The following is a 27,976-nucleotide window of genomic DNA, read 5'->3' on the forward strand; positions in this document are numbered from 1 at the left end:
ATATGGTAAGAGGTGCGCTTGAAGGGATAAGGTATACTTATATGAACACAGTAATGATTGATTATTATGGTGGCTAATATAAAAACTTGATGATTTATTCATTGAGATATAATATATTTATATAAATTTAAGAAAAAAGATTTCTTTCAATCATTCAAATTTAATTAAAGATTAAAACATATAAGGAATATGTAAATTTATCATTTCATATTAATTTATATCATAATCCTCTATCAGTTTTCACTGTTTAGCCGCACTTATTACTCTTCCAAATTGATGCTCACTGTGGTGAGCCTTCATGGTTTAACCCTGACTTCATGCATCGGATCGAAACGCTTGAAGTGGGCGAGCCGAGCCAACTCCTCGACCGAACCCGCGATCTCCCGGGCTCGGACGTCCAACTGGGTGAGGAGGGATGCGATCGTCGCCAAGTGGAGGACATCGGACGTCGCCTTGCCCTCCGACAGAACATCCTCCAAGTTCCTGACCGTCGCGACGACGGTCGACGCGTCGCGGCTGGCCAAGGAAGGCACGGTCATGGCCCGGATCGAGGACGACAGCTCCTTCAATGCCTTCGCCGATTCGGAGCTCATCTCCTGGCACGTCTTTCGGATCTTCAAGTGGAGGTCCGGATCCGAGCTTGGCTGCTCAAGAACATGTTCTTGTTGAAAGAGCGTACAACTTTACTCTTCATTGAAATGAAGGAGTTACAGTAAGTCGAGAGATTTATACCTTGAATTTTGGATAGGTGGTGATGTAGGTAGCAAGAGCGTCCATGGAGAAGGCACACTGCCGACTCAAAGCTCCAATTCTTAGATACTGTTTCCATGGGTGGCGAAACCAAAAGCGACCATGGCCCGGTTCCCATCTCGCAAGACTCATCTGCAGAATCATAAATCTTTCATTATTGTTGTGATCATCTTGTTTGCTAGCTTATGAAGATGGCTACGTTGGGACAACAGAAGCACTTTAGGCAATAGAAACTTATGTATCCCCATGTGATCACCATTCGAAGGTCATCCATGTACCAGATGATGATAACTTCAAGAACAGAGCAAGTTAAAGCTTGCCTAGCCAATCACTTTATGGAAGAAGAAAGTAAAGCTATGAAGATGAGTGTTTCTGATGGCCTCACCAAGGAGTCCTCTGTGGGCTTTGAGTTGAGGACACTAATATACACCTGGAGAAAGGACTTGGTCTCCAAATTTTCAACCTCCCCTTTCTCTGCAAAGTATTCTGTTGACAGTCCTGCAAATTCGATTCTGGAATTAGTACCACCAAACATGTTCTGAAAGATGTACTTTTGTCATATCAGTGTGTGACAGAATTAGGCTTCCGATTTTAATCTAACAGCTCCAATTTATATTTCAAGGGTAATATTGATGTAATGCAAATTATGCATCATCGTCTGTTGTCTTTTTGAAGGAATAATTAGATGATGATGTACTCAAGCAGTAATACCGCTGTGGCATCAAGCATCACATCTAGAATCATATACCTTCGAGGAAATTTGCAAGCTTTTCCAAATCGGCAGCCACAAGTTTGTGGAGATCTTCTCCAGCCCAGACTGGGAAGACAAAGATGGAGGTGCACAGGCAAGTAGCTACTCCGACGACGATGGTGGACACCCTCTGGAGAGCTAACTGAATCAGCTCGTCGACTCGATAGCTCGACACCGCCACGAGGCTAAACGTCAGTATGAATATCGTCACCCCGTAGTCATATCTCGCCTTGATCTCCGGTATGAACCGAGAGAACGTCGCCGCCGCAGCTGCAAGTAATGCCATGTAGCACACACAGCGCACCATCAGTGCGCTTCTCGGCACAAACACGTGATACCAACACTCGACGGGGAGCAGCGGTGAGGCATACCGAGTATGAAGACGAAGAGCCCGAGAAGGATGGGTTCTCCTTTCTCGCCGCAGAGGACCGCGATCTGATGAGCTGCAACTCCCAGTGAACCGCCCACAAGTGTTGCGACAGCTCGGTTGAGGCCTTTGCTTAGAGTTCCACCTGAGGAGAGCACACGGCACTGCTTCAGTACAACTTCTTCCTTCCCATGTACATGGAATAAGACTAACGAAGCATGAGATGCACGTACCGACTGTATATTCCATGATCACCACCACCGTGAGCACGGCCCACATGGACGACACCCCAAAGCCATCAAACAGGGGGGTAACGTAGTAGAAGACGGAGACCAGCGTGAGTGCAAGTCCCACTTTGAAGGAGTGAGCGATACGTCGAGGGTCGTCTTCTCCGATCTTCTTCACCTTCTTCGACAACTCGACGACCATTGTCCTCGTCTTCTCTCTGATCTCAACTCCAAGATCCATGGTGCAGCAGTGGAAATAAGTCGATGGTGGAGGGTGGCACCGGGCTTTTCTTTTCCTGCTTGGTCCGATGGTCGTCCTATGGCTGCAAGTGCTTATATAAGAAAGGAGACAGACGTGGGAATGTCCAATCGCATATTAAACGTGGGTGACAAGAGGATTCCCCTGGAAACAGGATTGCGACCGATGTATGTATTGCCTGTCTCACTTTGAATCATCGAACTGGCCGTCGCTATGCCCGCTTCAGAACTTTTGTGACTGTTGATAGAAATAATAGAAGATAAAGAATAATTATTGAAGAAGCTTTATTGAATAAATGAGTTAGCTTGAATACATTAACATGTTCTACTCCTATTTATAAGATTAGAGGAAGGATTTTCCTCATCAGAATAGAGGATTGCGATGGCGATAGCTACGACGGCCACAACTGCGACGGTTGCGACTACGACGACGATGACGGTAGAGGAGAAATCTACAGTAATGTTGCAGTGATGCTGCTATAGCAGAGGAGAAAGCTGCAACAGAGGAGGAAGCTATAGCAAAAGAGTTAGGAGGTAGCTTAAGGATGCCGCATTGGAAGGGAACAGACATTGGCATAGAGTGGCAATGGAGAAGGAGGGTAGCTACAGCAAAGAAGAAAGGTGTGGCAGTACTGGTGAGCACAACATTAGAGACGCCGGAGGCGGAAAAGCAACGGTGATGAGTCGACAGCGAGAAGAAAACTTGCTCTAGGCAAACGGCTCTGATACCATGATAGAAATAATATAAGATAAGAAAAATTATTAAAGATGCTTTATTAAATAAATGAAGTAGCTTGAATACATTAACATGTTCTACTCCTATTTATAGGATTAGAGGGAGGATTTTCCTCATCAGAATAGAGGATTTTCCTCATCAGAATAGAGGATTTTTCTCAACAGAATAGGGAAATCTTATCTTCTATCAACAGAATATATATATATATATATATATATATTAGCTTTATTAAATTACTAATTTGGATAAGGCTTAATGGAATAATATATATGTCGCTTTTTCTGACGCTCAACATGAGTTCAATTTAGTTTGTAGCTGTGCAGAAGCTAAAAGAATCAGCTTTCTGAAGCAAATTGCTTCTGCATCCTCCATTTTAATTGTTAGGAAGGGTAGAATAAGTAGTACATTACAAGATATTCCTTTCCCTGTCTTTCTTTGTTCTTTCAGAGGAAGTGGAGTGAGTGTTTTCTTATTTGCTAGTATGGAAGGTCGAATCAAGACTACATTATTCTCTACCCTTTTTTACCTATGGTTCTGAAGCCTCAGCTGCGCAAGGAAACGATTTAACTCTATCCATCCTCTATAAGGAATGCAAGAATTTTATTTCCATGGCAAATTGCAGCAACGGATTGAATTGTTAGTCGATGAGAGGCCGAGACAGAGAACAGAGATCATATCAGATGCGAATAAGGCATCCTTCCCTGCTGTTCGTCTTCGGGCCATCCATCCTCTACAAAGGTTATCTTTCGAGTGCATGAGGTGACACAACACTTCGTACCATCCGCTTTTGGACTTCCAAATCTAGCCAAAATCTTCATCTGTGAATTAGGAATACAGCATATTCCTTTATTCACAGCTTCAGAAACTAATATACAAAAATATCAGATTAATATTTAATATATAAATTTTTAAACTTTAGATCGATTATATCATCATCAAATTAATATTTTAAATATAAAAAAATATGTTAGATAAAGATCCGAATCCATAAATTTTAGTAGACGAATCCGACACATTATTATTATCGGACTAATATTATACATTTATAATTTATCGAATGAGGTCTTAGTAAGTGAGTCAAGTATATAAAATTTAATCAACAAATTGTTTGAATATTTTGGTATTCTAAAGAGTGAGAAGTGAGTTGATCCATTATGCACGAACAGACAAACCAATGGACTGTGGTGATTCACCCATCAACTTGAATGGGCAACTAAGCAAGAGTTGGAGAATAAAGTTCACATCTGTCTTATCTCCTCCCTTCGTATGGTTGCAAATCTGACGTAAGATTTAGTCTTTTCATGAGTAGGACATAAGAGTGATGTGTACAAGTCGTAAGATTTGCCTTCCATTCCCTGCATTCCTCCTCCTCGCCTCTCATTCAATCCTTATCCAATGATTTGTGTTATTCCATGACTGATGTGGATTATGCTCGGCGAAGAATATGAGAATAGATGCTCGGATGAGTTTGCTTGAGAACTGTCCTACTTGAGAAGAAAGAATGAACAAGTTTTTGTAAGCCACTGCGAGGTGTTACTTTGGGGAGTAACATATTGACATACACATTGCCTCTCTTCCTTTCCTTTTCCTTTTTAGCTTGTAATGTTCGGGCTGTCGGGGATTCTTACAAGTACAATTAACCGTGGTTGGAGGTAAAATAGTGGCTCTCCCCTCTGCACTAATCAAAAGGCAATGCAAGGGAGAAAAGAGTAGGGGTGGGGTGTTGCGTGCCAAGTCATGTGGCTCTTCACCATTTTATATATATAATGCTTTCTTTTTTATTTAATTTTGGAGAGTATTTTTTTATTTTTTTAAAAAATAAGATTCTTTCCGTTCATTGTCTTATTGATGTTTTATTTATCTCACATTTATTATCATACTTTTTTTTTTCTCGTTACGATCACTCCTACTCCTTGATGTATCATAGGGGAGGACATGCGGAGGAGAGCTAATAGTATCGAGATTTAATGGACCAATGAGACGGAGACGATAGTCGACATAGTAAAGATTAGAAATAATTTTATTTAAAAATAATAATAAATGCTGTACGAAAATAAACAAAAAACACGTTATGGGGAAAAGTGAGTTCATAAGATCATCTTTGTAACCGGTGTTTCTGGATAAGAGAGAGAGAGAGAGAGAGAGGAGGATGAGACATGGTGTCGTGAGATTGTAAATTAAGCGTAGCGATGTGGCAATCTCTTTCTCCTTCGAAATTACGAGAGCTCACTTGGTGCTGCTTCGTCTGCGGTGGATAGAAGTTGGACGTGTTCTTCCATTGGAATACCGGCACGAAACATGCAGCTAAGTCAACTTAATTGCACCAACCAAGTCATCATCATCATCTTGCACAAAAGCTCCACCTTGTCTTCATCGTAATCCCACTTTTCCACAAATCTAAGCCGTCGTGTTTGAGTACCGCTAGTAGTTCTCTAGAGGGAGAAGATGTCAACCATAGCAATTGGGAGTCGATCAAAGAGATGGCCGGCTTGGGATCAATCCTGCACGAGCTATCGATCATCCAACCCGACAGAGTTAGTTGACCGGTTAAGCCCTTCGTAATATCAATATTAGATCATCTTCGATACTATTTATGGTGATGAAATAATTGACTCATAAACTTATATCTAAGAGCCTAAGTTATTGATCAAAACTACTTAAAATTAACGTATTGGTAATACATACATCAAATCTTTATAAACTGATCATAATCACCTCTCGCTTTCGATGTGCATTAACCATTGACTTTTAAGAAAAATCGAGCGGTTCTAGCCGAAGAGAGCTTGCTTTGTTAGTCCAAAATCAAAGTCTCTTTCAAGAAAATTCTCCCCCTTCCTTTTGTTTTCCATCGGATTGAAATGGGCGGAGTTGCTTTGGTCATCCATCGGAGAGAGACTAACCTAATATGTTACATTCAGAGTCTCATATAATCATATTCAAGAGACACGGAATTGTTCCAGATGATCAATATATAAATACGTAAAACATGAATCCATGGTATGATGATGTTTGCGTGAATTAGAGAGGCGAGTTCAAGAGTTATTTGAATACTCTCCTACTAAATAGCTACTTGGAAAGTGTCCGAAGAAGCTCAACATACGGTCTTTGCGTACGAACATTCAAACATGATCTTTCATACGAACATTCAAAATAGGTACTAAATACTTTTCATATGGAGTTCCATCGTTTTCAAAGATACGGTCTTTGCTCCTTCACTTTGATGACAAGTAAGTGGCTTTGATCCACCGTCGTCATATCGATCTTTTAGGTTTTTGACCTGATTAATTCGAAAGACATTCTTGGCATGACAAAAGTCACTTGCTGAATACATTTCCAAAACAGTATAATAATTCACTTGCTTGGCTACGCAAAAATAAGGAACTGTATAAGATCAGAAGACACGAACAAAGTGCGGATATTCTTGGCTGTTGTTTTTATAGAGAGGGATAGGAAGCCCGCAAGCGAGGGATTAAGCAGGGGGAGTTCCTCCAAACCTTGGAGTGCAACCTCAGTATCCCCTGAATCTTCTCCTTCGCCTTCATGTCGCAGTCCATTTGAAGCATTAAACACAGCTTGGAAACAGCCCCGACCTGCAACATCTCATGCAGCACCGCCAGAGATGGCGAAGACTTCGCTACCGTGTACAGAATCTTCACTGCCATCCTGCTTGCTGGTTGCGACACCCTGTGCATCTTCTTCGACACCACTGCAATCCCTGCTGCGTGCCCGATCAACTCGGCTCGCCCTTCCGCGCACGTACACAACTGGTGTAGAATCCCCAGGATCATCTCGCACATCCTCTTCTCTGGCTCGTCGAGCAGTAGCTCGATCAGGACTCTTACGGCTCCGGCTTGCACTGCCTTTAGCCTGTTCTGTCCCCAAGGACAAACGGCGCCGAGGGCGTGGAGTGCTGCCTTCGTAGCCTGGTATGAGATCTGATCTCGTAACACCTTCGTCAGCTCTCGGAACAATTCTTCCCTCAAGGACAATAGACGGGCTGGAGCGACAACGGAGAGAAGAGATTTGAGGAGCAACAACGAGTAAGCTCGAGACGGGTAGCTCGATCGCTCCAAAACCTTCGTTAACGATTCAATGACGTTGTCATCCCTTTGAAGTAGACCGAGTAAGCTTTTGTCTGAGAGTTGGAGAGAGCACAATATGGTGAAGGCTTCATCAGTGGCACTTGAAGACCCCACTCCATCGCGGACTTCTTCTTCGAGATCTGTTGAGTTGGAAACGCTCTTCTCTATGATCGAAGCTAAAACATCAACAGCACCCGAGCTTTCAACACAACGTCGGTTGCGATCACTCTCTGCTACGATGGCTTTTAGTTTTCCGAGGGCGGTCACTTGAGTCTGCGGGAGTCGGGCCTCGTCGAGCAGAGCAGCGATCCGGGTCATGTCCACCGGCGGACGCGGCGTCGGGAAGCGCTCGACGCCGTTGGAAGCATTAGCAGCACACCAAGCCTGGATGAGGCGGCGGAGAGTGTGGTTGGGTGTGACGTCGAGGTTTGGCAGTGGCTGTTTGGTGACTGGGCAGATCTCGTGGTTGTGGGAGAAAATCCACCTCTCGATGTTCTCCCGGTCATAGGTGATGCCGGTGGCGAGGGTCACCGGATCCCTCATGATCTCAAGAGATACAGGACACAAGAAATATGGTGGAACTTCGGCTCCTTCCATCAAGGCTAATCTTTGTGTATATGACAGGACAAGGCTAACCTAAAGGTTGAGGAAGACGGAAGGGTGTTCGTCGATGATGATGATGATGAAGGGTGCGTTGAGGTGGTGGCTGATATATAGAAGCAGAAGGGGAGAGGAAAGGAGAGATTCAAATGGGAAGAAGTCGTACGATGGTAGCCATTTAGTATTGCATAGGGTTTAGGAAGCGGTGTATTAAAGTTGAGCTTCTACTGTTGCGGCCGGTCATGGGAAGGACATGGAGTGGCTCAACGTTTGCCAACTTTACGCAGTCCTATCTATCTATGTACTGGAGACGGCCAGGAGGACGGCTTCTGGGTCTGACCATGGAAATGTCTTCGCGTTTTGACCTTTCCTATTACCGTCGGCCTTTGACATATTTAGCGGTTGCTACAATTACTTTTCTTTTTCGTTGCATTCCCGGTCAGAATTCTGTGGCAAACACCGGGACACAGGAACCTTCTGTAACTCGTCATCTTTTTCAAAACACACCGAAAATAGACTTTTGAGTCAAAAGGAAAACAAAAGAATATTTGACAAATTCATTTATGAAATTATCATTGCGGTGAATTTCTAGAAAAAAACTTTAACTTTGAGAATTTAATACAAAGCATCACAATCTTGAAAAATTTCTAGAAAGATAATTTTATCTCTATCTTCATCGAAATCATAGTAGCCCTCGGACGATGGCCATTGTCATCTCTGATGACCCCGTCGGCCCTACCCCCTTGCATGTCTTACCTACATAAGGAAGGATGGGACATAAGAGGCATCGTTGTTGCTCGCAATCCTCGTGCGAGGACCCGTTGTCATCTCCTGCAACCCTTGCTCGAGGGCTCATCGTCATCGTCACCTATGACCTTAAACCCATGCCAAGCAATATTGCCTGTTGGTCCTTGCTCACCCATGATTCTTGCACGAGGAAAAAGGGGCCACGAGGATTGCTACCACAACTTCCGTGGACCTTGTTGGATCTGATGTTGCCTCTGCACATGCAAGGGCGAGTCCAACGAGGGTTGACGGGGTCTACGAAGGTGACGATAGCACTTGTGCCCTCTCCTTCCTTGAGCAAGACTATGGGCAAGTACGATGAGAGAAATGCAAGTCGAGAGTCATGGTGGTCCAGTCGTAGGGATGATCGTACATTAAAAAAAAAAGTATTTGGCAAGAATTTTTGAAAGTTGGAGTGGAAAAATTCTTAAAGCTATTTTCAAGAATACACACTAAAAAGAATAGTCTTATACTACTAAAAATTTTAAAAAAATCAAATGGTATATGCTGATCTTATTTTACAACTTAACAGTTTTAATTTGTGTTAATCTAACTTATATTAAGTTAATAGGCTAATTTAAGATTTTAATGCGTTAAATATTAGACCTATCAGCGCTTTAAAGGGATAAATGTCAGGTATCAGAGCGAAGTGTGTAATGCTCCCATTTTTATCTACTACATCAATTTCATAATATATATATATATATATATATATATATATATATATATATATATATATATCTTTTTTTTTGTGGAAAACTCTTATATATATATATAAGAGAAAAACCTTTCATGCATATTCCATCTCTATCATTTGTCTTTCATTGTATTATAATTTTCTGTCATCCTCTTTCTAATACTATCTATTTTTAATCTAATATATAATGTGTAATTTTATTCATAAAACAAGTATTAAACCTCCAGCTACTTGTTAGAAATTGATGATAAATCTGAATCAAATTGATCGGGACTGACATATAACAGTTTGGACACTAATTCAGTTCCAAATAACTCCAAAGATGTTTTAGGCAGGACACAGAATTCCATCTCACGCCACTGGCACCATGCAACATCCACCAGAATACACTGAACATTACAGGATCACTGCAACAAAATCCATAAGAGCATCTTCAAACAAGTTGAGCACATACGATAGTGGTTACAAGACTTGCGCTCACCATAAGTGTAACAAAATGCTTTCTGCAGTCGCCCACAACTTGGTACCAAAAAAACCTTCCTCTTGTATTATGGATGTCTACAAACTTTCAAAAAAGCTAAAAGAAAAAATCATTGCACTAGAATGCAAGGCATAGATCACAACATAACACTTAAAACGTTCTTTTTGCAACAAAATTTCACGGCTCCACTCATGTTATCTTATGAAGTTGCATGGCACAAGTATCATGAATACCTGTCATAGATACAGTTCAAAATATTATCAATAACCTTCCAAGTCAATAAACAATTATGTATAGAAAATGGGTCATACACGAGAATATTGAAATCACGATGACAACCATGATATTGTTAATGACCTTCAAAGGGGCACGAATGATGCTTCATATATTTTGAAGAATGCATATAAAATTTCCCCTTCCACTTGCCAGTTATTACAAAAGCTAAAAAAAGTTTCAAGTTGAAACTAACTATAATGACCAAACATTGTGAAGAAACAAATAATCTACTCCTTGCATCTTGAACCCAATGAATCACTGAACAATAGTCTCATCCCTCCGAAGACAACAAATTTGCTTTAAAATCTGACAGTCAGCCGTACATTTCATCATTTATTCCAAAATATGTTTGAAATCCAAAATAGATGTCGAATATGCAAAATCAGCAAACCATGCTTCAGGTTAACTTCTCCTAATAATTCTATACAGTGAACTTAGATATTCTGATTTTGTACGCCCATACTACAATGCTACATGCTTCTGAAACAAGCAAACCTAACTTTTATATCGATACAACATAATCAGTTAAAAATATCTGTTACGAAGTAAATTCTTAATAATCCAAGATCCTCTCCCTCAGGCCTGATGTTTGGAACCAAAAGGCCCCATAACAATCTTATTTAGGCCGGCCCATGTCTTTTCAGGATGGGAAAAGAGATGGGTCAAAACAACCTTTAAATGGGGGTCTATAGCAACCTTGATGTCCCTAACACATGAGCAGCTAAAGAAGAGGGAACATATGATATATCAACAGCCAAGATCACTTGGAGTCTCATTGCAGCATCTTAGCTAGTTTTATAAAAAAATTATGTTTGAAAAGAATGGTTTCATGAAGCAAAAGGGTAACTCATAGTCCTAATCAGCCTAGGACTGCAGGAGTTTTTAACTGGGATTGCAGCAATTCAGGCTGAATTTTCTCCACCGGATTAAATATTAGGAGAAAGGTAAATCAGAAGAGAAATTTTGAGAAATTTGGGATACACAAAAATTATGGATAAGTGCTAGGGACATGTATAAGTTTGGAAACCCAGACAGCTGTTGACTCTCATTTTCCTAACTTGTTTAGGGTTCAATTGGCCAAAAACTGTATAATCCCATTAAACAAGATTAGTGCTTTTACCAGGTAAGAAGAGACCATAAGTAAGTGTGCTATGCAGATCATAAGTTATTGATTGAAGTGATCCTATACAAACTAGATTAGTGCTTTACTAGGTGAAGCAAACTAGATTAGTGCTTTACTAGGTGAAGAGAGCATATAAATGTGTGTTCTCCTCAGCCTCTCTCTCTCCTCTCTTCTCAATCTCTTTACTCTCTCTTTTCTTCCTCATTTCTGTCTATTCTCTACTCTAGAGGATATGACACCATATAGGAGGCAAACATCTTATAGATATCATACCAGAATGGTATCAACACAAATCATACCGACATACGTCAAACATGCCAACATAGGGCAGGTTGATCTTGGATTGTCAAGATCAGCATACGAGCATATCAATTTACATAACACCATTTCATGTAGTGCCAACAAGGTATCAGCATATGCTCCTATGCCATGGAACAGCAATTCTTAAACATGGAAGTGATATACCCAAAAACTGAGTTGCATGGGAATCAGGATTTGAACAAGTCAGATTTGGATTCAGATTAGGGAAGGGACTTGGACTTGGAGCAGGTTGAAGGAAGGGTTCGGTTATCTGGGCCAACCCAAACGACCGTTTGGGACAACCAACACTTCAATTAGGACACACGCCTAGGAGGCACTTGCTTGAAGGCACCTTGTCAGTTCATCCCTTGTCTTAAATGGTAAAGCATGTATCCTTTGTAACACAATTAAAGTTTGAAACCCCACCCTGTGCAGCCTGCATATTTTCTCACCATTATGATGAATGAAGTCCCTACATGCACTTCTTGGGCTTCAAGTAGTTGACTACAACAAGGGCTCTAAATGTTCCTTCTATAAAGACAAACAAATAGGAAATAAGAGTTTGATCTTCAACCCATAAGGAAGTAGACAATTGTGTTGCGAGAGTAACACTGCTGAGAACGAAGACCTAGCAAAAGAAAGTGGAAGGCACTAACATGACAAAAACATTGGTCTTGTGAGAAGTTCTTACAGATAGAGTCATTAAATATTTTGTAAAATCTTCCTCGTGCAAGGAAAGAACTTCTCACCAGTTTAATCCCTGCAACTTATACCACATATAATATATATTTTGCTGTCTTAAAAAACATAAAGAGGATGAACTCTGTCAAACAAATCATAATAACATAATATTTATGGTACCAGTTAACAAAATTAATGGATCCATAATTGAAAATTATGACCTCACACGCTGTTGGCTAAATTCATCCTGTGGGATAAGAAGTTAGCATCTGATAAGAAACAGGGGATGAAGACTGAACACTGAACTGAAATAGGTCTGCGCCAATTTTGCATCATAATCCACACAAAGGAACTCTAGTATATGCAACTTCTAATCAGCAGATATAAATAACCATAAAGAACATGTGAAATAGCATGCCAAGTGCAAAATGCACCAACATACTCTTATTTATGAAGCTCATCGACATTCAAAAATGCATATTACCTTTCTTATGCCACTGTACCAACCACCATCTCATCCCGGCGGTGGACATAGTGATGCAAGATGGCTAGTCTTGCAGTCTCAAATGAGAAGTATCCCAACGCCGCAAAGCATGCACTGTGTAGAACTCTAGGGCCAATTCCTCGTGCCAGTCCACCCCATCCTTCCTCCATCACAATCTGCCTCAATGTCTCAGATACCTTATTCCTAACCTCCCCATGAGCCTGCGTCATTAACCTGGTCTTGACAACATCCAGAGGGGTAGTAAGAGATGCTGAGATAGCCCCCGCCAAGGCACCGCATAGCACACTCTGTGCCGGTTCAAGATAGGCCTTGCCTGTCTTGCTCAATACAAAGCTCTTCAAGTACTCGAATGAAGAGTAGCTAAGGATACCAGCCGGTAAATTTCTAAGCAACGTGGCAGAATAACCAGCATAAAGCCCCAAGATGCCATCTTTCTCGAGAATTCGGACCAAAACCTCCCATGAGCGGCCAACGGCACCGGCCTGCATCCTCTGGGTGATGAGCTCCTTCGGGACCATGATTGCCGAAGAGACGATATTGCCCATGGCGCCAGCGGTGGGGGGAATGAGAAGTGGAGGAAAAGAGGGGAGCTTCGACAGGAGAGACTTGCCGAGCTCGCACGTGCCGAAGTAAATGGCGGAGGAGGTGGCGGAGCCAACGAGGACGGCGGAGACACCGCGGTAGAATCCAAGGATGCCCTGGGTGCGGAAGGTCTGGATGGCGGCATCGAGGGCACCGGAGTAGATCTGGGCGGCACCCTTGGTCTGTAGCTTGGTCTTGACGGCGTCGATGGGGAGAAGGCAGACGTAAGTGAAGGCGCCGGCGGCACCGCCGGCCGCGGCCCCGATGAGGGCACGCTCTAGATTGGAGAGGGACTTGAGGATGGACCGGTACTGGGAGACGGAGGGGGTTCGAGCTTTGGAGACGGAGACAGAAGCGAAGGAGGGGTTGGAAAGGGTTGGGGAAATCTTGTAAGGGCTGGAGGGTTTGGAGGACGAGGAGAGGATGAGGGTATTGAGGTTGCAAAAGGAGGAATTGAAGTCTTGCGATAGAGAAGGATCGGAAGAGAGGTAGGGAGGAAGGAGGAGGAGGAGGGGATTAGGGTCCATTTTGAGATTAGGCTGCAAGAATTCAAGCCTTCTTCTTCTTCTTCTTCTTCGTCTCCTGCAATCAACGGGGGGGCCTTCCGAATCGTCGTCCCACTGCAGTGCAGTTCGTCGACAGGGAGCCGATAAGGGGAGTGGGAAACGGGTGGCTTCGCTGCCGTTGGATTGTGCAGACGGTGAACAAATAAATATTAACGAAGAAAGAGGTAATTTACTGAAAACATCCTTCCCTTTTTTTTAATCGATTTTATTTGATTTCGATGTTGAATTGATTCAAGAAAACAATTCAAATGGGCATTACGATAGATAATTAAATTAGTTCGCCTACAATAGTGTTGATGAACTAATTCACCGTGGACAGTGAGTCAGCACGGCTTGGTCCACGGGACGATGTCGAGAATCTCCGGGTGTCTCAGCTGGTCCTCGGGATCGGTCAATCGTTGCCTTGAGGATTCACGTCAGGGGCGTGAGCGGAGCTTTCGCTTCAGATGATGGTGATTTCCTGCAAAAGAAAAGACCTTCGTCGGATCTTCCCTAACTTTGGTCCCTCCGATGATTAAGTCAGTGGTCTGTGGGATCTCCTTTTCTTTTTTTTTTTTTCTTTCTCCCTCTGGCCAGATGCTTGGCAAAGGATTTTATACTACTGTACGAGGGTCGGCCGTACGCAGGTTTGGCGCGACGGTCGACTCTCGAGAGGTGAGAGGGTACCTTCGCGTGGTTGTCATCCTGAGGCGTCTGGAGCAGTGTCGTTCGAGACGTGTGGGACAATGTCGTTTCGGGGCACGCGAGACGGCGTCGTCCCGGAATGCGCGAGACGACGCCGTCCCGGAACTTGTGGGACGATGCCGTATGGCATCGTCTTGAGTTTTTATGGACGGATCGTACTGAACAGTGCCCTGGTACGGGATTTGGTTTGACGTGCGAGGGTATTCTTCTTGTTGACTTGGCATGGCGGTACGTGGCATTGATTGTAACGTGACAAGACTGTCCAGAATGTCCCTTATCAAATAGAATCTAAACATTAGTTGTATAATTATAGATCTTAATTATTTTAAAAAGAAAGAATATCCAAACTAATAATGTAACTCCTTTCAACCGTCACTGTAACCATATATGGGATGACTGACTTTTATATTAATCATAAAAAGTTGTCAAAGAGTATTCATTCTTGTGAATACTCTTAATTAGTTCGGTGTAGTTTCACAAGATTGAAGAACCTAAGGACCTCTTCGTTCGATACCATCTCGCTCTGAGATGACCATGGAGCAAAACTTGGGTTGGATTCGAATCTAAGACCAACAATATGTATAATGTAAACACATAAATCTCGAGCTTACTCTATTGCTGCTCCTCAAATCTCTTCTCTGTTATTACTCGTAGCGGCTCCTACTCGGTAGCCAAGTCTTCCCCAGCTCCGGCGGTGCTGCAGGAGATTGTTACGTTGTGCTTGTCGCTTCAAACGGACTGCGACATGAAGGTGAGGAAGAAGGTTGAGGGTATACCGAGATTACACTCCCATGCTCGGAGGAACTCCCCCTGTGTTTCATTCCTCAGTTATTGGGAGAACATAGCTTAGGAATATGAAGAATTTTATATTCCTAAAAACTTGGAAAACATCTTAAAGTACCTAAAGAAACAGAGAACAAAAATAATTAAGATTATTACAAGTTGCAGTAGTTTTGAAGTTTTTATATGTATAAAAATAAATAAATAAAGAAAAAGCAAGAAGGGATTGTGAATTGTATTTTATTTTTGATTCGAGGAACACTCTAATTTCTGCAATTCGAGCACAAGAAATCATCACATGCAAAAAGGGTGTTGAGGAGAAAAATATCTTTGTATCAATATATTTCTTTATACAAAATCTACTAATAATCCCAAAGTTAGCAACGACAACAAAATTGGAACTCCGAACACTATGTATGACATACTAATCATTCTTCCGGTATCGGTCGGCAAAGCTCTCTCACTCTCTCGCTTTCTCTCTACGATTCATCCAAAGGAGGAATAGTATGTATGGAGAAGAAGCTAAGAGAAAACACTCATATACAACTACTTTCACATTTCTCCTGCTGCAACGTCATGGTGCAGCAGTAGTTCTGTCGAGGCCAATGGAGTTGTGGTGCTTCGACGGTGCCGACGGTGGTATGGGCGTCGCCTTGGGCAGGAAGCCCGTGAAATAACCGGAATTCCTCCTCCCGGCACTGGGCTTCTTCTTGAAGACTTGCATTTCTCGAGCGCCATGGCAGCAACATGAGAACAGCAGAAGAAGGAGGAGGAGGAGCCACACTACCAGAACTGATCTCCTGCACAGATCACTCATCTCTGCAGGCTGGCAGGGACCCTAGAAGAGGATGATAATGGTGGGGAAGAAGAAGAGGTCGAACTGCAAGCGACTGTGGGCATAAGCATGCGTAAAGGCAGGATCATAAAAATATATAGTGTGGGCTTAAGAGGAGATGAGGTGGCATTAAATGCGAGGGAGGACTAAGATTTGTGTAGCTAATGCTTGCTATCTTTATAGCTTCTACTGATGCTGCATGCGTGGTGGGGTTGGAGTGAGCTGAAGAAACTTTCAAGAGATGGGAGGGAATGGCCATCAAATAAAGAAAGGAAGAGAGAGAGAGAGAGAAGAGGAAGAAGGCAAGCGTTGATAGAAAAAGGAGGGGGTTGTCGACTGCTCAGGTGACGGAAGGGGGCCACATGAATTGAATGGCCGACGACAATCTGGAGCTCGTCTCACAAACACCAATGAGAACACTGCCCTGTCTCAGGGACTTTGCCGTGATAGCTGTCTTCTTCTTCGACTCTCTCTCTCTCTCTCTCTCTCTCCTAAAGCTGCTTACTTCATGCGATCGTTTCAGTTAATATAGTGCATTCATGTCCTCAAATTAAGGCTCTTACGATGATGAAATGGTGCAGTGGGGACCTTATGCTTGTGAGAAGATGCAAACTATGGAATAAGATGTCTCCCGAATAAGCATATCACTCGCATGTTAGCTGGCACAATATAGTGGAGAAGAGAAATGGAAAGAGAGATGATGCTGGGCAAAGAAGAGTGAAGCTTGATGATGTCTGCAATCATGGACTTTGGTCTCCTGCCTCGTGCCCCATTTATTGAGTTCATGTCCCACCACCTCAACTACAACACTTTTGCTTACCCATTGGGTGTCACCCATGTAGGCCGGTTGACACTCTACCTCTCCTCGTTGACGATCTCACCAATCTTTGATTCATCATCTACTGTTGCAGCGTCCTGTCCAAGCTTGAGAGCCATTTATGGTGTCATCCATTCTCTCTCTCTCTCTCCTTATATATATATATAAATATATATAAGAAAGTATTTTGATCAGTAAAGAAGGAAAAAATATAAATGATTCACTGTTGTTTCACAAAACAATGTAATTTCGTCGAGATAAATTAGAATTTTGCTGTCAAAAGTGGGTGGTAAGTCATAATCATAGCTACAGCCTGTAAAAGGAATTGAAGTGATAATGGCTGACGATGATGAGTACATTAGATCTTAGTATATTTTACGTGAAATTTAGTAAGGATAAATTTGCCTTAATTTATACTAAGAATAAATATTGGATTATATAATATTGTATTTTACAAATTATTATAATAAAATAACTAATTGTAATATGTATATCGGATCTATAAAAATATAAATAAAACGAACTTACCGATTAGAAATATCTACTTTAGCAAGTAAGATGATTTATCGATGGTAATTGGCAACTTAATATATTTGTATCGTAATAATATGACAAGTATATTATAATAACGATATATAAAAATATCCAAGTTGTAAAGTTAGATTATAGTTATATAACATACAAATATTGATTCGGATTTAATAGAGATCCTATTCTCTATTGTCTTTGTCTTTTGAATGATAAGGTATCAAATAAAGAATTAGGATCAAGAGCACTAAGAGAGGGGGGGGTGTATTAGTGCAGCGGAAAACTTTCTACGTTTTAAAACTGAGTTCGTACGACAAAGCCGATTTCAGTACAAACTTCGATTCGTAAATCACTTTAACTTATGATTAGCCAAGAGGCAATTAAAACGAATCTGTTAAGGCAGTTTGCTGTTGTGATAGAAATCAGAATGTAAGTGCAAACTGAAATACGATGTTCGTATGAGAAAATTGATTTACGTCTAAACATGAGTCGGAAAGTATTGAGCTTGGAAACACAGACGTAAAAACGCAGAAGACAGTAAGCTTTGAAGGAGGTTTGCAGTAAGGATAATAAGCTCAAAGTAAATGCAAACCAGAGAGCAGCGCGATTTAGAGTGGTTCAGTCAATCTTGACCTACATCCACTTCTGGCTTCCTCCACTGATGAGGTTGCCGACGTCCACTAGAGGCCTTCCTTCAATAGGGGAAGGCTAACCACCTTTTTACAGATTCACTCCTTTTGACGGGCTTAGGAGACAACCCTTACAAACTTTTCTCTCATCTTTTGAAAGATCTGAAGTTGGAAGAAAAGAGGGAGAAGAACCTTTAGCTTATTACAACACTTTTGAACTCAAAAATCTCAGAGTAAGATCAGGATTTTGGTGGTTTTCGTTACTCTTTCATTGTTGAAAGAGTGGGGTATTTATAGGCCCCAAACCAGTTTGAATTTGGAGCTCAAAACTGTCAATTACTGGAATTCCGGGGTCTGGCGGTTGCACCGCCTGACTGGGGCGGTTGCATCGCTGTCAGAGCTTGGAGACTGAGCTCCTGGGTGGTGCCACCGCTTGTCAGGGGGGGTTGCACCGCCTGGCAGAGCTCGAAGACCGAGCTCAGGCGGTGCCATCGCCTGACTGGGGCGGTTGCACCGCCCAGCCAGAGCTCGGAGACCGAGCCCTGGGCAGTTCCACTGCCTGTCAGGGGCGGTTGCACCGCCCAGCCAGAGCTTGGAGACCGAGCCCTGGGCGGTGCCACCGTCGACCCAGGTGGTGCCACCTCTGGGCGAGAGATCTGGGTCCGAATGGGTTGATCCATTCGGCCCAATCTCGTTCTTTTAAGGGCCCAATTGCCCCTATATTAAGTTAATGAGATCACCTCCCATTTCTAACTTAATCATCGTGCTAACTATGACAATTCTAAGGAAAGCTTGCTCCGGTGCGTCAATCGCTTCTTCCAGCGAGCTTCCGGTGAACTTCCGTCGATCATCTGATGAACCCTCGGTGATGCTCCTGTGGACTTCCGGCAAACTCCTGGACTTGTGACGTTCCACTTGGTGAGTTCCGACGAGCTTCTTTTGGCAAGCTTCTGGACTTCTCGGATTTGTTCTCGCAGAAGCTCCGACGATCGTCCGAACTTCCGTCGAGCTTTCGAACTCCCAACGTGATCATAGTCCTGACTCCGGCGCAACTCCTGCTGCATGTCTTACTTTCATCGTAGTTAATCATGCACACTTATCTCAATATATGGATTAGATAACAAATGAGAATTGATGTGATCATCAAAATCCGAGATTCAACAAAGTTCATGTAAAAATGATGTAAGACTATATTACAAGCATCTCGATAAAGACGCTATAATGCTTAAATTAGTTTTGTTTGAAAAGATTTGATCGAGTGTGAAAACTATATGAGCGCAAATGTATTATGGTGCTACGAAACCATTGCATATGAGGTCGTGGTTAAACGTTAGGGACACTTGTGCATTTTCATTGACCATAACTATGATCATATAGTATCGAATCCGAAAAACGTGAGAGTAATAATCGATTGAGCTAGCTTTCCTAATAGCGCAATTGATCACATGAGATATTAACGGTCATCCATATGTCATAATCTATGTCTACAAATGACTAATATATGAAACCAAAAGAATATGATATGTTAAGAATCTATTTATTTAATTAAAGATGAACATAGCAAAATGAAAAAGATAGATGTGAAGAATAATTAAGAGAAAAACAATCCAAATGACAAAACTAATAATAAGTCTCAACAAAGTAAAGTAAATTTAACCTAATTCTTGTGATTTGGAGATGATTAGTCATCTCCATAATGACAAGGCATCTAATGACTCTTAATGTAGACATTCGAATAACTATTACCAGAAAATTATACGGTTTGTAACAAATTTGAAATATAAGATATCATCAATAAATATTGCATTCTCTTCGATAAACGTATTGGGCACGTTGGCATTTGGTCCATAAATGACTACAAGGATAGTTGTGAAGTCAACTCGACATATATGATCATGTCATATCATTATCCAACTACTAAATGTTGACAATTTGGCTCCGTCTCCAAATGCATATCTTCACTTTGGCCGGTCATTTTGATTTCACTTCCCCACCTTGTCATTGAGTATATGCCATAAGTGTGTTCTTCACATTATGGCAATGATTGAGATTTACTTTGCTTAGCCCATTTAGATTATGCATTGTTAAATCATAAATTAGTTATCTAATTTGAATGTTGATTCGAAGTCAATCTAAATCTTCTTCCATATTTATCTTAGTTCGATCTCGACTAAAGGTTTGTTTGTCTGACTATGAGGGTGTTAAATCTTACAAAACTATGTTGAGAGTATTCATGATAAATATCCATTTGATGTTTAAGTTAATTAAAGGATTCGAAAGATTCAAATGAAGCTCGATCGACATATATAGACCCCTTTTGTAATGTACTTTTTGGATTGTTGTTCTCGTGATCGACATTTAGCACGGGCGATTATGCGTTTATTGTCGAATCCAGAATATAATAACACCTTATAGATTTGCTTGATCTTATTGTTGTGATCCAACTATCAACCTCATGCTGACTGACTACATGTGGATCAAACGATGCTAAGTTGTCGATATATGTCAATAGATAAAATCACATGCATATGATACTCATTATAATACCTTAATGTCACTATACAAATACTAATCAATTAACAGAATCCATATCATTATTAATGAATTCAAAGACATCCTCAAGAGTTAGCTTATATATAACCTTGTAATCGAAATAACAATTCCTTTGGTTTTAGAAAGAAGTATATTTAGGATGATCATTATAGTATAGATGATGATCATTAGCTATGATACAAGCACAAGTGTAACCGAGCAACGTTCCCTTATAAAAATAGATGAGAAAAGTTCATGTTCCTTCACATGTATTAATTATATGCTCACCGAATAGCATCGACAAACACTTACAAAAGCCAAATGGAACACAGCACTCCCTGTAATGTTTCTCACCTGCAACATTCATTTTTTAGAGACCACTGTCCATATTCTACACTCTCGACATCAAAGTAGGAAGGAAGTCAGACCTCATCCATTTTTAAGTCATAGAAGGTGATTGATTACTTACTGATCAACCCCTATTTCAGATCATGTCATGGTGGTTTCCATCGATTAAAGTCACATGATCAGCTTTTCATTGGTAAAACATTTGATCCCTCCCATGTTAGCTAGTAAACATTACATGTTGCCATGAAGTCCACTGAGAGAGTATTTTACACGCTTGCCAAAGCAAGTGTGTATTTGCAATTTGATTTAGAGTAGACCGAGAGTATGATGAACTTCGATACGATGCATCTCTTATCTAACTCATGTGAGATGGGACGAGATCGATCTGAGAACGCCAATGCGATTTCATATGAAGGATGGTTGGGGGGTAAAAGTCTAACCTATTCCAATTCGGGTACTTGAAATATGTTTGGATTCCAAGGAAATCTAATCTAATGACGAATTGTACCTATCGATTTGTATCTATGGTCAACCCCACCCACTTAACCACCCACTTGGGTTTGGTTGACCCACCATCTTTCTTGTGTTTGGTTTGGTTCGATTTGGTGGGCGTCATTACTTGACTCTCCATCGTTGCTAATTTTAAGTGTTCTTACATTTTTTTTTATGTTATCTATTAACAAATGTAATAGATAAATATAATTTGTCATCTTCTTTTATATGGATATAGTCAAATTTCAAGTATTCCATTCATATTATTATCATGAAAATAGTATAAAAAAAAAAGATAAAGAAAATGAGAACACATTTTGGTAGGAAATTTTGATCCCCTTCCAAAGCCACCTTCACATTAAATAGACGCGAACGAAGACTTTTTCTTGAAACGCACGACAACCCCACCCACACACTAACTTTAACACATTTGGTGGATTCCAAGTAAACACGTTAGACTTCGGTGCGCGTTTAATTAATGTGGTGCGACGCATCCGTCGCCTCCAACTCCAATCGCATGTTACGGTATCGGCCAAAGTAGAAGGCATCGGTGTCTCTCGCATCTGCTAATTTCATGGGATGTGGGAATACACAGAGAGAGAGAGAGAGAGAGAGCATACAACCATCGGAATTCCTTGGAGTTGGAACATTGACTTGGAAAGTGGGCAAGCATGCATCGAATCGTACGTACTTTGGGGTTGGCACCACCACCACGTATACTAATGATGCCATGCAGCTTCGATTCGGCTGGACCAAATCGGTGGTTGACACTGACTCGGTTCATTTGAAAACAGTCTCGTGTTCCTAAGACTTTATGTGCCAAGTGAGAGACACCCACCCACTTACGACTTTGTCCTTCCTTCGTAGCCTGAGTTGGCTGGCTCACACCGAGCAGCAGTGCTCTTCTATGTCACCTTTCTCGTGAGAACCATCGAGCGTGTGAAGGGTACGTATTTTTATCTCCAATGCCATTGTCGACGATATGCGCACCTCCTGTTATTCTCTATAATAATAATGATAATTATTATCATCATCAATAATCATGTTTTGCTTTATCCCAACAAGTGTTGTGCCAAATCGAGTGCAATGAGTGCTGATGCCACAAACGAAGAGAACACACTGTCATTAACGTATAAGATCATCCACCAGAGGACATCATCACACGGCGAGGAAAGTGATGAGATAGTTAGTGTATGAATGGGAAGATTTCGGCCAAAAATACTGTTGGAAAAGATATAAAAAACTCATGTGAACGACACATCGATCCAAGTCAAATTACGAAAAGTGATCTCTAGCGAATTATTATGGCTACTAAAGTCGAGCAGATAAGATAAATACATACTTGCAAGAAAAGACAGCAAGACAGAGTCAAACAGGAAAGCGACCGCTGACCGATACGCCGAAGCCGAAGGCGAAGCCATCGCGTGTCTGTCCCTCTCGAGTTGGAGTTCGAGCCGGTCAACGACATCTGGGCCCATTTGTAATATTACACTCCGTAAAGCAGCGGAAGAACCGCGTTGCGTCCAACATTTCAGCAGCAGCAGCAGTAGCGTCTCTTTTAGGCACACTAACAAAAAATAATTTCCATCATTAAACTATCCAAAAAAGAAATATAAATAGAAATAAAAAGCTTGACGTACTCGGTAATTTCTTCTCTAAGTTGGTCGTGGTCCACTTCTCCGGTCTCCGTAGAATAATGATGTTATTCCGCTGGTTTTCTTCCGTGCCACACGAAAGAAATGAGAGATCTCACGTCTTTTGGTCCACCTTTGACTGCCCATTCAGCGGCAGCTGCGTGTTAGTGGAATAAGAAACGTAAAGCACCTATATGAAATGTATCCCATGCGCCCCACTCCGATGCCCAAACCCCAACGTCTCTCTCTCTCTCTCTTTCTCTTCGCTTCCTTCCTCCACCTTTTTCCTCCGTCTCCTTTATTTGCTCCGTTCCTTCCCTCCCCGGCTTTCCCTTCCTTATCCCATCGACTCCCTCTCCTGTGTGTTCGTAACGGAGAAGAGCTCGTACAGAAAGGAATGGGGAGGAAAGAAGCGAGGTTCGGGCAGGCGTTGCAGGTGAAAATACCGAGCTATTTCCGGTGCCCGATTTCCTTGGACGTCATGCGGTCACCGGTGAGCCTGTGCACCGGCGTAACCTACGACCGCGCCTCCATCCAACGGTGGCTGGATACCGGTAACACAACGTGTCCCGCCACGATGCTCCCCCTCCCCTCCACCGACCTCGTTCCCAACCTCACCCTCCAGCGCCTCATCGGCGTCTGGTCCTCCGCCTACGCCTCCTGCTCCCCCTCTTCCGCCGTCGGCGACGCCCCTGTTCCCTGGGAGATCCTCCGTGACCTTCGCTTCTCCGCCTCCGGCGGCGATCCCATCCCACCGCTCCGCAAGCTCGCCGAGTTCTTGTCATCCGACGAAGTAGACGAGTTCGACAAGAACAACCTCGTCAATGCCGGTGGCTGCGCCTCCGTGGTCGTCTCCGTTCTCCACGGGGATGCCGTGTCGGAGGCCAAGGAGGCGGCGATCACGGTTCTTATCGTGATCCTCACCCTCGATTCCATCGAAGAGGGCAACAAGAAGATCACGATCTCTGAGCTCACCTCCGACGTCAGGCGATCGGTTTCCGCTCTGACACGAGTTCTGAGAGGCGGCAGCAGCCTGGAATCACGGATCGACGCGGCCCGGGTTCTCCATTCGATCCTCGCCGCCGCCGACGCGGAATGCAAGTTCAGGATTTCCGAGGAGGAGTTGGTCCAGGAGCTGATCCGGCTGATCGGGCCGTCGGACGAGAAGGGGACGGCGATGGACCAGCGGGCGATCGAGGCAGGGCTGGCGTGCATGGTGGGGCTCTCCGCGTCGAGGCGGATCATGCCGTTGATGGTCCGGATGGGGGTGGTGGCGGCAGTAACCCGCGTGCTAGGGGCGGAGTCGGCGGCCGCGACGGTGGAGAAGGCGCTGCGGGTGATGGAGGCAGCGTCGGGATGCGCCGAGGGACGGGCGTCGATCTGCGAGGACGGTGCAGCGGCGGCGATGGCGGTGGTGCGGAGGATGGTGAAAGCGGGGAAGACGGGGGCGGAGGCCGCGGTGGCGGTGCTGTGGAGGGTGTGCCACCGGTTCCGGGACCGGCGAGCGGTGGAGGCAGTGGCTGCGGCGGAAGGGGTGGTGACGAAGCTGCTCCTCCTGATGCAGAGCGGCTGCTCGCCGGCGGCGAGGCAGATGGCGGCGGATTTGCTTAAGATCTTCAGGGTGAGCTCGAAAAGCTGCATCACGGGATACGACACCAAAACCACCCACATCATGCCATTTTGATCGACACCAAAACGAAGAAGAAATCTCCGAGTTAAAAAGGAAGAATTTTGCTGTACATGGTTAGGAAATTTTGGTACATGCATTGAGATATAAGAGATGGAAAGATTAAAGACGCTCTTATTTCGAGTCCACGAAGTATCATCGATCATAAACGCAGAGTGAAGATGATAAAACTCACAGCAATCAATCTTCTTCAAATCGATCGACTTAAAAAAGTCTCCTCATCATTTGTGATGAACATTAGCTTTGTTCGGAGGAAACACATGACATGACGACGACGAGAAAAAGGATCATGGAGACTTGTCTGTCATCTTTTTTTTTTGACCCATCCATCGAGACCGATCTAAAAATCGCATCACTGTCCGCTTGCCGTAGATTCGTTTAAAGAAGCTTCGGGAGTCTGTATTACCTCCCAAAAGATACACATGTCGCGTGAACTTTGACTTGCTGCTCTCAATCAATCAACGGCGTCAAATCCCTGTACCGATGTTTGATGTGCTACGGAGAACATTACATGCGTTAATTACCCGAAACAAAAAAGGATCACAATTAAAATTTCATGGGGCCCATAGGATGGGAAAATACGACTGAAAAATAATTAAAAGAATAAAACTAAAATGGGTTCATAGAATAAACAGAAATAACTGATTTATTATTATTATCTCGAAAATATCTTGAATTATTTTTTTATTATTATCTTTTTTTTTTCGTGGAAGATGATTAGTGAACGTTAATGTTCATGAGAACGATTGATTGACATATGAAATAAGATATTTAAAATAATAGTAATTAAAATATTATAAAAAAAATAAATAATATAATATAATTAGCAATTAATTAGTTTGATTTTAGTAAAAATAATTTTTATTATTTCTTAGGTGTATGTATAAAGTAAATGATAAATAGCAAAATAACGATCGCCAATAGTAATCTTCTAAATTATGACATTGTTTCGATGGTGGATCGTTTTGTTAAAAAGTAATAATAATAAACATCAACTTTTTACAGTCTGATTCAATCTCTCTCTCTCTCTCTCTTAACCCCTCTCCTCTACCTCTCTTAAGAGGGCAAAAGGAGGAAGAGAAGAGAGGAGGCAGAAGAGAAAGAGGGAACAAGAAATATAAGAAAGAGGGAACGAAGGAAGAAGAGACGAGAGAGAAAAGAATAGGAGGAGGAGTGAAAAGATGAAGCAGCAGTAGAGGGAAGGGAGGAGACAATGGCGATGGGTGAGGAGGGAACATAGAGGGGGAGACAAGGAAAAAGAGGGGAGATGGAGGGAGGAAAAGAGAAGAAGAGTAGGAATACAAAGGAAGGGGGGGATCTTTCAGATCAGTGAGATCTTTCAGAGTAGGAATCCAAATGAAGGTAAAATTTCATTGGTTTTTCTTGTCTCGCCATCACAGTGGTTCTCCGTCATCCTTTAAAGTGGCAGCCAATGAGATGCCGCAACTGGATATCTAAAATCTATGCCGCAACTGGATAAAGTGGACCATGCCTTAGTGGGCTTCACTTAGATTCCCATCATCTCTCTTTCCATAGCCCATCCGCTGCTTCTGCTTCTGCTTCATTTAGAAGCCGAAAACGACTCGGGAGTTGAATCATCTTTGATCTCCTTACCTCAAATCACAAACATTACAAAAGATGAACCAATTCCGCCTCTATGAACTCTGTACAGACTGCCACTAAATGACTAATGGCACTGCTCAATAGCGGTAGCCAGTGACTAAACCTTCCGGTTCCAAGGCCACTATGACCGCGTGGGCCGGCTGGCTCTCTCCGGCACGGCCCGAGGTCTTCCGGCACGCCCCGAACAAGCACCGGCGGCAGGTCGGGCAGGAGGACCGAGCCATCAGCCATTTGTCGATGCACCTGCGGTGAAACCCATGATTGCACTTGGGGAGGACGCGTATCTCCTCACCCGCCTCGAACTCCGACAGGCAGATCGCGCACTCGGGAACCGACCCGGTGAGTTTCAGCCCGGTGGAGTAGACCAGCATCGGCAGCCGCTGCAGGGCCTTCTTCCCCAGCCCGGTCCGGGCCAGTCGAGCCACCGGGTGGTTCGCCACGCCCTCCGCCGCCATCTGGTTCGACGCCCGGAGCGCACAGCGGACCACGGAATTGAGCCCCAGCGCGCACGCTAGAGCACAGAGTAAGACGGCGACGATCATGACGGCGTTGGTGCTGCTGCTCCCGGACCGATCGGAGAGCCCAAAGTTCGAGCCGGCGATCCAAGGGGATGGTGGCGCGGGGTGCTGCATGAACACGGGAGCGCTGAGCAAGAGTCTTCTGGAGTAGATGTCCAACGCGATGGGTCCGACGACGGTCGAGGCCGAAGACATGACTGCACAGTTCTTTGTACTGTGGTATGATTCTGAGAGACTCCAACTCCATCTGCCAAAGATCTATATAGAGACCATAAACAAAAGCAAAGCTGAGATGATTATTTGTGGCGTGCATATGTTGTGATCAAGTCCTCTTTCTAAAAAGTCGGAATGGATTATTGCCAAGGGAATTAGCAAAGTTCCATTCATTGCATGATGTGGGGGCCTGCACTGAGGAAACGCTCAAAGAAAGCACCATATCATTGGTGGCAGGACGAGTGCTACTGCTGCTTGATATCATTTCAAGAGGAACAGCCCCCAAAAACAAACACAAAATGAGACATACAAGCGTGCACTTGCATGCATAGCCAAGACGATAAAATGCTAGATAAGGGTGTTGTTAAATGAAAAAGGCAAGTATTCTTGAACGCACTAAAATTGCTATCGTACACTCGTGGCTCCCACCACCATTCCCTTCCTTTTTGTTTTCTTTATGTCGTGGGCCATACCCACTACCGTTTGCCTATCTGGGCCCCATCCATCCTCTGGTTCAAGTTTTTTTAGGTTTTCTTAAAATATTATCCTCGATAAAATCCTTTCGATGTTTAAGTTAGTTAATTTCGATTCAAACTGTGTACTTACGAAAGCACATGCACTAAAAGAATATATTATTATTATATTCATAATTAAATATAAAAAATGATACGATCATATAATATCGAATGTTAGAGAACAAAGTTAGAGTTTCCCATGCCATGATTATTGAGATATGATATATCATCTAATAGCTCCTCCAACCATATGTTTCGAAACATTATGCATCGAATGGTAGATGATAAAGATTCATGTGAGCTATCCGCGTGTGAAGCGCACACAGTGAGTAGATCTTATCCTGCTTTGACTATCTATCCACCTTAATAATTG

The 27,976-nt window shown here is 42.9% G+C and overlaps 5 protein-coding genes across 5 annotated transcripts; 1 reads left to right on the forward strand and 4 right to left on the reverse strand.

Annotated features, from left to right (window-relative positions):
• Nucleotides 1-203: 203 nt before the first annotated feature.
• LOC103996454 (aluminum-activated malate transporter 1-like) lies at nt 204-2,768 on the reverse strand. The gene is made up of 7 exons (XM_009417377.3): nt 2,668-2,768; nt 2,102-2,591; nt 1,873-2,013; nt 1,499-1,771; nt 1,136-1,248; nt 733-882; nt 204-644 (listed from the first exon to the last, which is right to left on the reverse strand). The coding sequence occupies exons 2-7, from the start codon at nt 2,334-2,336 to the stop codon at nt 297-299; spliced, it is 1,260 nt and encodes a 419-aa protein (XP_009415652.2). The 5' UTR covers nt 2,337-2,591; nt 2,668-2,768; the 3' UTR covers nt 204-296.
• A 3,755-nt stretch (nt 2,769-6,523) lies between these two features.
• Nucleotides 6,524-7,768, reverse strand: LOC135680431 (E3 ubiquitin-protein ligase PUB23-like). The gene has a single exon (XM_065194311.1). It carries the CDS (start codon nt 7,766-7,768, stop codon nt 6,524-6,526), a length of 1,245 nt encoding a protein of 414 aa, XP_065050383.1.
• Nucleotides 7,769-9,629: 1,861 nt separating this feature from the next.
• Nucleotides 9,630-13,892, reverse strand: LOC103995849 (protein MITOFERRINLIKE 1, chloroplastic). Its single transcript, XM_009416565.3, has 2 exons — nt 12,600-13,892; nt 9,630-9,968 (listed from the first exon to the last, which is right to left on the reverse strand). Exon 1 carries the CDS (start codon nt 13,727-13,729, stop codon nt 12,605-12,607), a length of 1,125 nt encoding a protein of 374 aa, XP_009414840.2. The 5' UTR covers nt 13,730-13,892; the 3' UTR covers nt 9,630-9,968; nt 12,600-12,604.
• A 9,375-nt stretch (nt 13,893-23,267) lies between these two features.
• LOC103995847 (U-box domain-containing protein 27) lies at nt 23,268-24,843 on the forward strand. Its single transcript, XM_009416563.3, has one exon. The coding sequence runs from the start codon at nt 23,271-23,273 to the stop codon at nt 24,729-24,731; it is 1,461 nt and encodes a 486-aa protein (XP_009414838.2). The 5' UTR covers nt 23,268-23,270; the 3' UTR covers nt 24,732-24,843.
• A 1,242-nt stretch (nt 24,844-26,085) lies between these two features.
• LOC135589218 (RING-H2 finger protein ATL78-like) lies at nt 26,086-27,390 on the reverse strand. Its single transcript, XM_065081503.1, has one exon. The coding sequence runs from the start codon at nt 27,068-27,070 to the stop codon at nt 26,435-26,437; it is 636 nt and encodes a 211-aa protein (XP_064937575.1). The 5' UTR covers nt 27,071-27,390; the 3' UTR covers nt 26,086-26,434.
• Between the last annotated feature and the right edge of the window lie 586 nt (nt 27,391-27,976).

The sequence above is a fragment of the Musa acuminata genome, chromosome BXJ1-8 (genome assembly GCF_036884655.1).
Source record: "Musa acuminata AAA Group cultivar baxijiao chromosome BXJ1-8, Cavendish_Baxijiao_AAA, whole genome shotgun sequence".
Taxonomy (NCBI): Eukaryota; Viridiplantae; Streptophyta; class Magnoliopsida; order Zingiberales; family Musaceae; genus Musa; species Musa acuminata.

Coding starts and splice junctions, on each gene's coding strand:
- LOC103996454 (XM_009417377.3), bottom strand. CDS start 2,336: ATGGATCTTGGAGTTGAGATCAGAGAGAAGACGAGGACAATGGTCGTC. Junction 2,014..2,101: donor GATCATGGAATATACAGTCG/GTACGTGCATCT, acceptor TGCTCTCCTCAG/GTGGAACTCTAAGCAAAGGC. Junction 645..732: donor CCACCTATCCAAAATTCAAG/GTATAAATCTCT, acceptor GTTCTTGAGCAG/CCAAGCTCGGATCCGGACCT.
- LOC135680431 (XM_065194311.1), bottom strand. CDS start 7,768: ATGGAAGGAGCCGAAGTTCCACCATATTTCTTGTGTCCTGTATCTCTT.
- LOC103995849 (XM_009416565.3), bottom strand. CDS start 13,729: ATGGACCCTAATCCCCTCCTCCTCCTCCTTCCTCCCTACCTCTCTTCC.
- LOC103995847 (XM_009416563.3), top strand. CDS start 23,271: ATGCCCAAACCCCAACGTCTCTCTCTCTCTCTCTTTCTCTTCGCTTCC.
- LOC135589218 (XM_065081503.1), bottom strand. CDS start 27,070: ATGTCTTCGGCCTCGACCGTCGTCGGACCCATCGCGTTGGACATCTAC.